Genomic DNA, 13,347 nt, shown 5'->3' with positions numbered 1-13,347 from the left:
CAAAACTGAATATGCTCAATTCGCAAATAAGACGAGTCTACATAAGCTGATGTTTACCTGTCAACCAATACTAGCCAATATCAGCAACTTTTCCATAACACCTCAAATTTAATAAAGGAAACTGCATGATGTGAAGAAGTAACTAGTTGTAAACAAAACAGCTTCACAATAGAACAAAGAAAACCTGAAAGGATCACACAAAAAGCAACACTGAGAAGTCATACTAAGGAACAGTGACCACACAAACCACCATCACAACAAATTAATACGCAATCATTTTACAAAGAAAGTCTGTCCTTACTTTCCCATTGAAGGGTATTACTTATAACTTAAGATTTTAGTTTTGGTTCAATTCTACAGTTTAAGACTAAAAGAGAAGACTAAATCTAAACAAGAATTCAGCTCAGGACATAGTGGTTAATCACTGAACATTTTTTCCAAAAGGCTACAGAAGACCTGCAAGTGATCAAGAATGGTTAATGATAATTAATGGTCAGTTATATCAACTCATTCCCACAAAAAGCAAAAACAGCTCCATAATTTAGAAAGCTGAAATCCAAGAGACGAGCATGGTATATACATGGCATATGCAAGTTTTTTTTACCATTGGTTTTTCCAAGTCCTGTTCTTCCTATGAGGCCAACAGACAATAACGTTAAAAAAAAAAAAAAAAAAGGAGAGGAAAAAAGGTTTTTTTTGCAGTCACCAATATATTCTGCAAAGTTTAAAGACACAGAAAATTACACACAAACTTAAATTAAAATCCAGATTTTCAAGCTTACTTATGGTAACCAACAACCATTTCACAAAATGTGCTACTGAACAACTTAACTATATGAAAAAGGCATCTCATACATAATTGCCTCCTCTAGAGCTATGAAACAAATAGAAACATTCCAGCTTGTGAAGTCACATGCCTAATTCAAATCACTACTCAGAATTACACTGCTCTTTACAATAGCAGAGACTAAAATTCAGAAGCGCTTTTTGTTAGCTTAAGGAAAACATAATCTTTTGTTCTCCATATGAGGTCTTATTACAAGTATTTAAGAGTACATCAGTCAAACAACCCTATGATGCAACCCACCCCACTACAACTGCACACAAAGCATCACATTTCCATTACCTGTCTCTGAAACATAGACAACAGGATGCTGCTTTAGAACTTTACCAAGTTTTGGAGTAGTGGCTTTCTTCTCTGATGCCTTCTTGGTTTTTTTCACAGACTGCACCTCCTCTTCTGAATCTGTATTTTGACCACAGCATAAATTTTTCCATATACAATACAGACTTTAAGTAATAAATCTTCTAACATCAATTAATGTGTTCACATACAATCAGCTGTGTTAGAAAAAGGTATTACATGGCTGGTCGGAGCACAGCCTCATCCTTCTAAATTTTTTTGGTTGTTTGTTAAGCGTAAGGAAATGTTGTTACACATTTACAAATGGCTGCATCTGTGTAAAATCCCTTCCAAAAATGAGTACAACTGTCAGATTACCACAACAAGTTTTAAAAATAAAACTTATAAAAACAACCCACACCTCATCACAATGGACCTTCAGCATAAATTCATTAGCCAGATTAAACTTATAAGGCATTATACTGTATTGGCTTGTTCCACAATACCTATTTCAAAAAGCTATCAACAGGCTAGAGTAGATAAATGAAGTTGTATTCCTTCATTTCTCAGGAGAACACTGGTAGGCTGACAGTCAGCTCAACATCCTCTACATCCCAAAAGCTGCCAGGAGGACAAACCTATCCCACTGAAGATGATATACGCCAACATCCAAACAAGTACGCAGGACAAGCTGAAGCAGCAGACATAACTAGCACGTTTAACAGAAAGTTACACTTCAAAGCCCAGCTTTTTCCACATTAAGTCCTAATATATAATTAACATTACAGTAACAGAAAATGTATATAAAAATATATTGAAAAAAAATCCATGCCCAATTGACTTTATTCTCTAAAAACAACTTCTCCATCTTTATGAATTCAGAACAGAATTTCTCTTCTCCTACTGTTAATGGGCAAAAGTCAGCAATATCTGACAATAACAGCACTGAAGTGAAATTGTGCAAATATTTAAAGGTAAAAGTTGAATTATGTATTACCTTTGTACTCCAACTCTAAACAGAAATATTTCTGCTATTCCCTTCAACAAGTTGTTTGTAAAACAGTGTATTTGAACACATCTGCCTGCTTATAATAGCATTATTCTGACAGATGCGAGTCACCCCCTTTCTTTTACAGAAGAATCCATCTTTACTAAGTCACTAAAACTTCAAGATAAAGTCTTCAGTGGAAGAATTGTAGAAACTCCTGCTGTCAGTTTGACAGTTTCAGAGATGTTCAGAAGCCAGCCAGAGATTAAATGATATCACAGATAGGAATAATGTGAAATTAAAATAGGGTTTTTGAACTTCTACTAATCTGACAGGTCAATGGTTTGTGATTCCTTTGCTGCTGTTTATTTGTTTGTTTTTAATTTATGAGTGCTATAAAAAGCATTTTCCTTATTATTACACATAATATTTTTAGAAAATTACAATCAGTGTTTTAAGTAATGGAAGAAATAAGTTCCATATAATAAATTTAAAACTATGGGATTGAAACATACCAGACCTCAGACACATACTGAAATACAATATAGCATTTTTAAAGCCTCCTATAATATGTTTATGCAATTCTAAAGTTATACAACCAGTCTCCTGCAGGAAAACCAATACACAACCAGTCACCTGCAGGAAAAATTAAAAATCCCTATAGTCTATATATCTTCATAACCATGAAGTTCTGGAATTTTAATAGAATTGACTATTTCAAGTAGTTTTTATTTTACTTTTTAAACAGAGGCTTTGTTAGAAATGCACATGCAAGACACACACTGTTCTCATCCATCATTTTTAACTATCAAACAACTATTACAGTGAAGCAATAAAAATCACTGGTGCATCCAAAGATACCTCCCTTCCCTAGCAGGGCTGCCTATAAAGTGTTTTTAATTGCATTTACAACAAACCAAGCACAGCTTTCTGTCAGATGTAGCATTTACCTAATCAACCATTATGCAGAAGATAGAAAGGAGTATTCTGAAATAACTATGAACATCACCTGAATCATAGATTATTCTTTTTTTCTTGTGTGCCTGCTTTTGTTTGGGAACATCTTCACTGGGTGAACTCTTCACCTAAAAGAAACAATTCATTGGCTCAACCAGCAAACAGGTCCTCCCAGCCTTTAATCAGCTTAAATTTAGGAGTTTAAAATAATTTCTGACAGAAATTATTTATTTATGAGTATTACTTTTAAGAACTATCTTTTTCTAACTCGTGGGTAGGGGTGGATGAGGGGCGAGGGAGAGGAGATGAGGAACTAACTGCACTAGCAAAGTTTAGCATGCTCCAAGTAAACAGTAGACAATTATACTGATAGTAAATACTCCACTTTAATGCCAATTAAAGGAAATCAAACAGATTTTCAAGCTGTTCCAAGTTTTTAAAGTTATGACTTTAAAAAACAACGATACGAACAATTGCATAATCAAGAAATGAAGCACCTTACAAATAAGGAAAGTAACACTCACCTTTGTTTCCTTTCCCCTCTTCTTCCCACTTGATTCTCCTTCCCCATTTTTTATCTTCTCACTCTTTTTCACAGCCTGGCACTCCTGTCGCTTTCCAGGAGGCACAACGCCAAAGAATTTCCGGATATCCTATTTAAAGGACAAACACTTTCATAAGTTTTTAAATACAAGTAACTCCTAGAAGTTTCACACTGCAAAAGAGCAGAGCGCTTGAAAGAACTAAGGTTACTCTCTCAGCAGCTCCTGGTACAGTATTTGTTGATCCACAAGCTTTTCCTCAAAATTACAAAACAAAGACTAAATAGTTAAAAGCAGCTGCTCAGACACTGCACAGCCTCTCTCTTGTCTCTCAGTCACAAAAAAAAGGTATTTCTCCCCTTTTGACAGCCACCTTCTTCACTCAAAATCTTTCATTAGCAATGAAATGCAGCGACTTCAAACAGATGTCTGCCTGGGGTTGCTTTTTCTCATTTAGTCATCACAAACCGAGCCTAAAGTATTTTGGTAGTTAACGTGACCAACTTGGGCACAATGTAGAGTGCAACGTGAAGAGACAAGAAGTACCAGGAGCTACAAAGCTACTGGCAGGATGTACCATACCCTCCCCCTTCTAATAAATTTAAGGCAGTGACTCTGACCTCACTGAAAAAATTACCTAACAAGAAGCAAATTAAGAATTCAATACGTTATTGAATTATGTTAAGAACATAAGACTCCAAAAGGGGGATTTTAGAACTGTATTTTCTTATCTTACCCCAGAAAAACCATAAAAAGCTTTCTAAATACTCAAGACTAGAAACTGAAGTTGCAATTAAAACAAGCACCAGCCCCCACACAAAACCCTATCTGACACCTGTTGATTAAACTAGTGTTACTGTGTCATTAAAAAAAAAAAAAAAAGCACAAAACCTATACCTCCATGGTATCACCACCTCCAGGGATAGCAGCCATTTTAGCTTTAAAGAAAGTCTCTGGTCTGGCCAAAATATATGGCAGGTAAGGGCTGTGGCTCAGGGCCCTACCCTCCCCAGGTGATAACTATTCCCTATTAGAGAGCAGCAGCTATCACACACCTAGGTAGTGTTATCCCTCTTGCAGGGAACTTCCAGTAAAGTAGTAAATGCTGAAGAAAACATAACGTGAAATCTCCATAAAGACATGATCAATGACTGTGTCTGTATCACACTCCTTTTTTCTCATCAGTTCCCTCATGATTTGGATTAGCAAAGTTTATTGGGCTGAAAACCAATAGAATAAATAACTTGAAAGCATAAAACATTCAGATTTATTTAGTATGCTTATCTTAAAGCAATTTTCTAGAATCAGAAGTGTTATTTCCCGTAGAAATGCAGTCTGTTTACTTTTTACCTGCATATGTGACTGATCCAGCAAATGAAGACTGGTAGACTGAGAAGAATTCCTCTTCAGTAAGACTGTACACGTTTCTATCTATGGAATCTGCTTCTCAAGGCATCAATTCTCAACACTCAGCTATTTTACACACACTCCTCATGCCACGGTCTAACACTCTGAAATTCTGACCCCAGAGTCAGAACATTTGAGCAAAGCACCTACTTAAAAAAACCCTAAGAAGTTTCGTAGTAGATTTGTGGCCCAGATAACTCCATCAGCATTACTGCCTTCTTATAAGGAAACACAACAGAAAAACTGCTTACAGTCCTCACTAGATCTTTTACATAATAACATAACTTAAACACTACAACACTGCAAACCAAACTGACTTTAGATTAAGGCGAGATTTTCATAGTGATAGATGTTAGTTATAACTTTAAAACATTTGGTGAATAATTATTTTTAAATCACTAGTAACTCCATTCTAGTAATTTAACTAAAAACTCTTTGAGTCTGCTGATCTGATGGAAAATTGTATGGAAATACCATCATATCCTGGATTCTGAAACGAAGACTTAATAAAGGAGATGCATGAAACTCATCTGCCTGCCCCAGCTTCTTCCACTACTTTCATCACTGTTCCTCGACTGCTAAAGCCTAAATCATACCACGTAAATTCTTATTTTCTGTCCCATCAGATCTCATGACTTTTTTGTTTTGCTCAAAGCAGCATCTTCTAACTATCAAGCAATCAATAACCACCACATTACTTTTTCCTTGAGAATACTGTTGTAATATAGCAACTGCAGATTCCAAAACTGCTTCCCTGTGCTAACACAACACTGTTATCTTGGCTGCAAATTATCAGTCCTCAGAAACAGCAGCACTTTTCCTTCCGTATTTCTATTACTGTATGAGTGTATTAAATACTACAAATGTAACCACACAGAAGCCACCATTTCAGGCCATTTCTGAATAAAGGATTTTATTTAAGTAATAAATTTTCATTTCCCATATTGACAATCTTCTTATGAGTGACTAAACTACAGAGCCCTAAGCTACAAAGGAAATTCAGCAACTCTGTACCATCTTCTTCAATCTTCAGTTATATATCCCCCAATTTCCTCCAGTCATCCCACTCTTCAGAAGGAAAAGTAATCCTGTTAGCCATTGCTGGGCTATAACAGATGGTGAATTCAAAATTGTGTGGGAGACCAGTACATCACAGTGCAACAATAAAGTCATCTTTCAGATAAGTTTTTGTCTGAGATTGATAGCAGAAAGATTTTTATGCTATTTATCAAGGGATGCCAGACAATTCATTGCACCTGTTGCAGAAATGAAGCAGTATATGTATCCAGCAAAACAACTCCAGGAGATGCACTACGTAAGCTTCGTTCCCAGATCTTATTGCCAGCCACCATTCTGGTTTTACCTATTTAACATCCTGTGACCAACTATATTGTTGGTATATAATGCCACTCACACACAAGTTCACCATTTGGCAGAACTGCATACGCTCACTCAAATGAGAGAAGGCTGACAGCAATGTAGCATTTCCTCTGGGATCTGTGTCCTGTGTGCCTGAGGAGATGCACTCACCAGCACGACCACTACTGGCAATCCTCTAAAGAACTGAAGAGCTGGGCCTATACTAGTGCAGCTCCCCGGGGTGCTTCAGCAGTAGCAATCCTATGCATAACTTGGAGTGGTTTCACACAGATAAGAGGGTCAATGAAATTACCGCTTAGTGGGACAGTTTAGAGGCATCTTAAATCACAGCTACCAAATAAAGGATTCTGAGCCACATCTGAGCACCAAATTTTGCAGAGGCCTAGCCACAGTCCCAGCCAAGGCCCAATATTTCTGATCACCCCCACTAGATTAGGGAGTTAGGTAATGCCTAAGACCAGGACAGCCTGAACAGCTGTGCTCATGGGGGCTGCCTCCTGCTCTGCGATCTTCCTAACTGCACAACCTCAGTACTGGCTAGCTCTTGCCAGTTTTGACTACTGTTTCAAATCCTCAGCCTTACAAGACAGCAATGAATCACAGTAGGCTGCATGTTTTCTCTTGGAAGATTTGCATACACCCATTTTACTAAGGAGAAATAGAAAGCGAAACCCATTTGTTATTAGTACTAAAGGTGGTAACCCAAAGAGCTTGCCAGGATAACTTTCAAGACTTTGGTAAATATTCAGTTCAAAAAAAGTCATAAACATTCCATATTGGTTTTCTGTGACATTTTTTTCCTGCAACAACAGCTGTTCCAGTGTTTAGAAGACGGAGCAACCCCAACAGCATCAAACTCTTTAAGTAGTGGTTTTAAAAGACCAGTGTCCAATAAATAGAAAACTTTCCAAAATAACATCATACAAATATGTTTGCATCTCTGAACTAAATTCTGAAACAGAAAACTGAATTTCACAAACTCACTCAATGACTGCAATGGGAAGCAGCACAACTTGAAGTATTCCAAAAGGTGTCCATAAGTGCCTTGCCTGTGCAGGATAGCTCATACTTATTTACAGTCTATCTTAGTGCAAGTTCTGCAAAAACATCAGCTCTGACATCTGGCATCTCCAGAAAAATTGCATTACCTGAAATTAATCGTACAACATCACTTCAGTTAAACCAGTAATACCTGCTTGGATCACTGCACTGAAGTTAATAGTGGTAACTGAGGCACAGGTACCATGCAGCATTTTTAGAGCAGAATCACAGTTCCAAGTACGCAGCAGCTAATGCCACAGCATTGGCCCAGGACTGTTTCTCTCAGAGGCAGCTCAGGTAGCTCTGCTTCCCATCACACATCCCCTCAGCTGTACCGGTACAGCTCTTCACACAGGAACTGGGTCAGGCAATTAATTTAGGTAAAAACTGAATCCCTTCCCCCACCAATCAACTTGTTGTTTAACTGCACACATCAGCTCAGCACAGCTGATAAGCTGCAGAACCAATCTGACAGGGAACACTTCTGTTGGGCACTACACGATAAAAGTCTGTTTGTAAGAGCCCAGTATTACATCCCAGCATGCCCCAGCTGCTCCTGAATATCAGAGCAGGGTACAGGGATACTGACATCGCTGTTTTTTCTGCCCCTACTTTCACAACTGCAGCACTAATGGCTGTACAACCACTTCTCTTCGGCACTGGAAAGAAAAGAACATGGACTGAGGCAACTCATCCTTTCTCCACGCCGGCAGTCTTCCTCTATTCTAGGAAGTACCAACACTGAGAGATGCGGGACATTCAGAAGCAGAATACCAGAGGGAAGGGAGGACCTTCCGGAAGTTCAGCTTTCTGACAGGCGGTGGCAAGGGAGGCAGCAAATGCCTTGTTCTGCTGCAGAGCTTCAGCAGCCCGTGTGGGGCAGCTGGTGACTTAAATACCACAGGTCATTTGTGTCAGGGCTCTTAGTGCTGGCAGACACAGACAGCACTGCCCATCAGTGCTTAGCACTGGGTAAAAGATATTAAGGTCTGTGTGAAAAGTCTAAAACCAAAGTTGAGCCAACCTGGCTTCGTATAACGTTTTTTAGTTAAGGCAGTGCAGAACTTGCACCGAGATCCCACCTGAGCAGAAACCAACGTATGTGAGCAACAGATGATACAGGAGCCCATCCTATAACGGCTGTGTAAGCGGGCAGCACTTTGGAAAGGGCACACAGGGACACACGTGTGTTTATAGTTACAATCCCATTAGGGCTGCGTGCTCCATTACTGGTGATCACATCTACTTCCAGACTTTCAAGCACTTATTTTTCTGCGAGCGCAATGCAGCGCCCTGTGCTGAAGCAGAAACGCTCTCAAGTATCCGGCCTACCACAAGGGGCGGCTGGCAGCCGGGCAGGCAGCGCCGAGGGGGACGGAAGCAGCGCTGGAAGGCGTTGCTCTCGGCGTGCCCGGTACCCCGCCGCGCCCGGGGGCGGCAGGAGGCGCGGACACCTCCCGCTCGGGACGGTGAGCCGAGGGCGGCCGGTTCCGTGTGCTCTTCCACGCGCGGGACCCGGGCCCGCAGGCGGCGGCCTCGGGGCGGGAGCAGCGCCGCAACCGCAGCACCGACGGCCTCCGCGCCTCAGCGCGGGACCTACTCGGCAGAGCCGCGCCGCGCGCCGACGGCTCCGGCGGCACGGGGGCCGCAGCCGCACGCGCCGGGAAGGCGCGCAACCGCCACGCGGCCCCAACGGCGCGATCTGCGCAACGCCGCTCTCCCCCCCCCCACGGCGGGAGCCGCCCCCGCGGCGCCGGGCCCGCGGCCTTTGCTTAGAGCCCCGGCCCTCGCGGCGCCGGGCGGCGCTGCGCCGCTCTGCGCGCTCACCATGCTGCTGGCGGCGGCGTTGGTGATCTCGCTAGCGGGACGCCTCCGACTCCATGGCTTCCGCCCACCCCGCGCCCCGCAACCTTCGCGCCAACTCCCGCCACCGGGCGCGCCGCTGTCGTCACAGCGCGATGGGCGGGGCGGGGCCGGGCCGGCCGTGTGGGGCGGCTCCGCGGGTTGGTCCCGCCGTCCTCACAGGGACGCGCCGCGCTTCTCAGCGCCCGGCCCGCTGGGAGCCGCTGGCTTTCGGCCGGTTGCTCGACTGCCCGCCATCCGCCCAGGCCTCGGGCCGGATTTTCAGTTTTCTGTCGTTTGCGTCTCCGCTTGTTGGACGGTGGGGGTGAATGCGCTGATGGAAACGAAATAAGCATCAGACCTCCTCTCAGAGTTCGGTGTTGCAGTTCGCTGGAGCCGCTCGAGCTCGCTGCTGCCAGCGGTGGAGAAAATGGGCGGACAGGCAGGACTTCCAACATCCAAAGTGCAGCCACTGATTTAGAAAGCCACTCGTGAAAGAGCAACGAGCCCAAGTCTCAGCGCAGCTCTGGGGACCACGGCCACCTGGAGCCTGTGTTCTGTGTTCTTAACGTTATGTTTCTGCATAGCTTACAGGAACAGATCTCTGCTTACCACGTGAAAGAGGCACGTGCAGCCCGCAGCGCAGCCTGCGCTCCTCACTACTTTCTGCTTTTACTGCGGGAGCTCGGCTGTAATGGCTAGGCAAACAAAACCAGGATCTCTTCGGAAAAACATCTCTAGCAATGTGTTTGTATTTATGTATCTCTTTCTCATTATGTCATCTTTAATGCCATGCCTGTTCCTGATAGGAGAATTAAAGAGGAGTTGAGAAGGCTGACATTAGTAAGAGCCGCACAAACTGTTTAAATAATGCTAAAAGAATTATTGCAGGTGGTTATCTCTGTTTGTATTTGATAACAGTACCTAGAATAACATCAGCAGAGCAGTATCTGCTTGCAGGCTTGTGACACGTTCGTGTTTCTTGGAAGGCAGGAGTTTATTAACCCTTCACAAAAAGAAGAGCGGGGTACTTGTAAGGTACTGTTGTTCACTTCTGGTCACAGCAGGGGAACGATTCTCTGTTTCTGTACCACTGTGATACCACTGCAAGCCCAAAAATTGTGCTCTGCTGCAAGAACAAACCTGAATAGTCTCTGATATTATTGTGTGCTTTGCAAGATAAAACCGAGGCAGAATCCTTACCGATCCTATAAGTGATCATGGGTTATGTTTTAAGGGCATATCATCTTACTGAAAGTATTATGTTGGTTTTTTTTCTTTTTAAGTAACAAAAGTTCACTCAGCGTCATCACCCTCCATACAACTAAGACAAAAAATAGAAAACTTGAGTTGTTTTCTACCTTTCTTGAAAGAATGTTTGACTTTTCTACTGATATTTTCCAAAATACATGAAGAAGTGTTGAGGTGTTAACTCAAGCCCTCGGCTTCTTCCCTGTTGAACAAAACCAGTCTTACTGTTGTTGCGATGATCACTGAAGACCTTTTCATGTTTAATGAGAGGTTGTTTATAAAGAAAATACACCTTCTCATATTCATAAGTGAAACATAGATTTGTCCGTTTTCCTTCTGTTAATATTTTCTAGTTTCTTTTAAAATTTTTGTATTCTAACATGTTGGTTCATTTTGGAATTGAAATAAAATTTCATTGAAACTATCTTAATGTTTTATTTACTGCTGTACAAAATTTGTTTTAAATTGCAGGAAATAATGAAAGTACAAAACAAATAAACTTGCACCATAGCCCTGATACACTTCTGAAGTCCATAAGGCAATGTTTCTCAGCTGTTTTATGGGCCAATGTCAGTCACTTAAGAAATCTTTATGATGTATCATGGAATAGAGATATTCTGAGCTCTATGTGTAACCAGAGAACCTCAGAAGTTAGGAAGTGCCTTAATGAATGCAATTATCATAGTGCTGTGATTAAGAAAACACAGCAACAATGTTTCCTTCTTTTTTTCATAGCACTAATAAACATTAAAATATTCATTTTCTAGATGGTTGACTACATTTCATGTGAATCCTGTAGAGAATATTCTTGTTATTAGAGTCCATATAAAAAACAAAAAACAAAAAACACAAATTTATCTCTTTTTTTTTTAAACAGGAATTTGTGTTTTGTTGCAGACCAAAAATTCCAAAAGTTCTTTGTAAATTTATGATCTAGTTTCTATTGACATCAGGCTTTCTATAGCAGCCATTGCAATTATGTGTCTTTAGAAAAGACTTTTATCCCATCTCAAACAGTTTTTGCTGTATAAGATGAAGAGAGGTACACTGTGGAAGAGAATTACGTAAGTTGTGCTTTTTTGGAGACCTCAGCAGGCCTGAGCAGCTAATGCTAATGTAAACATTACATTTTTTTTCTAAGTGAACTTTCTAAGTCTTTTCTCCATCTTCATTTGAGTATCTAGGCAGAAAGTGTGTCCTCGCTCACATATGCTAATGCTGCATACATTCAAAACTCTCCTGCTTGCAATTCACGTATTCCAAATCAAGCCCCATGTTTCCAAGCTGAACTGAGAATATGTGATCAGTGTTCAAGTGAAAAGTTGGTTCATAACTGGAATTGCTTAATCAAGACAGAAGCAAGAATAGAAATTTGACAGATGAGAACTGAGCTTCTCAACTAATGCAGCATCAATGGCAGATGCCCTGGAGACCACAGCCTCTCCCAGCCTCGATTTATTCCCAAACCAAGGCTATTAAATGCACGGTTGGAGGCAGGAAATCCCACTGTGGACATCCACAACAGCATTAGGGCTGGAGCCTGCTCTGACTTTGCCACCTGAGCTGGTGCAATAATTAAATACCGCCTCTTCTCTTCCCCTCCAGCTGCACCCTCACTTCTCAGCAGTCCCTGATCCCATCTCACTTGGCTGTGCAAATTGTTTTCTGATTTAACAGTCACAGTATTTCCTTTCCCCAACTCTTTGCTCAGCTAATCACATCTCTCTTTTCAAACTCGAGTCACAATATGATTCTCCTCAGTTTGCTTCCTTTTTATCAAGTAACGTTATAGACTAACCAGTTAAAATGACAAAGCAGAAAGAAGATAAATATAGTCATTTTCAAACCTCAATTAGGGCATGCTCCAAGTCATATGGATAATAATGAAAGAAATACAGTTAGTAACTTAATCTCAATTAAGCATCTGGGAGCACAAGCCTCTGCTGTGCCCTTTGCATTTCATGCAAATGCACCACACCATGTTTGAAATAAGGTGCAAGCTGTGCTAGCCCTGCTGTAGTTGCTGGGCAGAAGCCTGTTGTTTATACTTTGTCAATACAGTCGCCCCAATGCTTTGAGCTTTCATGGGTGCTTTGAGCTCAAGTATATGTTGATCATGGTATCTAACTACTTTAGCTTTACAGTAGCATCTTTAATGACTTGTATTTCAGTTTTGTTTCATAGTACAGTACATACAGTTGAAGCTTTTAAATGCTAAAACAGAAGGATTCTGTTCATACAATAATTAATCCAATTAATATTTCAAATGCTATTCCATGTAGTAAAAAAGGAACGTGTCATTCTATACTGTAGATCCACTTGGTACAGGTCCTATCTACACCTCCCTTTCTCAAACTGTATCTGTAGGATCTTTGCTGAAAGCAGGGAACAGGTGCTGAGGGAGTGCTGGGTCTGCTCGGATGGACAGATTGACATTAGGTGAGCGGCTGCTCTGCCGCTGGAGATCTGCAGTGAAGATGTTGGTGGGAGCTTTCTCCATCACCTATGGTGAAACTGTCTGTTGTAAAAGTGCTGCTGAGATATGCTTACAAAGTTGCACTGAGGTAGATACAGTTTTTTGTTGTTTATCTTATAAACAAATACATAAAATGTCTTCCATCTTCCGCTGTTTTAATTAAACTGAAGGTATGTCAGAATGGCATTATGCCATGCTGGAAGAGACACCCGTGCTGCTTGCTCTCATGCTCTCACAGGCAGCAGGAACAATAAAGCAGCCGTAGCCCAGCTGCCCATCTGGACTTTCATCTCCTGCATGTCAACAGGGCTAATTCATCTGAGCACAGTGCTGTAGCTAC

At 41.4% G+C, this 13,347-nt stretch overlaps 1 protein-coding gene across 2 annotated transcripts in view; it reads right to left on the bottom strand.

The window, feature by feature from the left end:
* RFC1 (replication factor C subunit 1) overlaps nucleotides 1-4,780 on the bottom strand; it is a 31,885-nt gene extending 27,105 nt beyond the window's left edge. Inside the window, exons 1-4 of one of the 2 annotated variants that reach the window (XM_090139553.1) lie at nucleotides 4,508-4,780; nucleotides 3,593-3,721; nucleotides 3,121-3,196; nucleotides 1,172-1,246 (exon numbers count right to left, since the gene is read on the bottom strand). In XM_090139553.1, coding sequence (XP_089995679.1) covers nucleotides 1,172-1,246; nucleotides 3,121-3,196; nucleotides 3,593-3,721; nucleotides 4,508-4,543 — 316 coding nt within the window. In that variant the 5' untranslated portion in view covers nucleotides 4,544-4,780. Of the gene's footprint in view, nucleotides 1-1,126; nucleotides 1,247-3,120; nucleotides 3,197-3,592; nucleotides 3,722-4,507 lie in introns of both variants that reach the window. The other variant, XM_031588485.2, reaches the window with a different exon arrangement.
* Between the last annotated feature and the right edge of the window lie 8,567 nt (nucleotides 4,781-13,347).

This window comes from Phasianus colchicus, chromosome 4 (assembly GCF_987193195.1).
Source record: "Phasianus colchicus chromosome 4, bPhaCol1.hap1.1, whole genome shotgun sequence".
In the NCBI taxonomy this organism is placed as follows: Eukaryota; Metazoa; Chordata; class Aves; order Galliformes; family Phasianidae; genus Phasianus; species Phasianus colchicus.
Note: the sequence above shows the minus strand (reverse complement) of the source record. Positions and strands in the feature narration are given on the sequence as shown.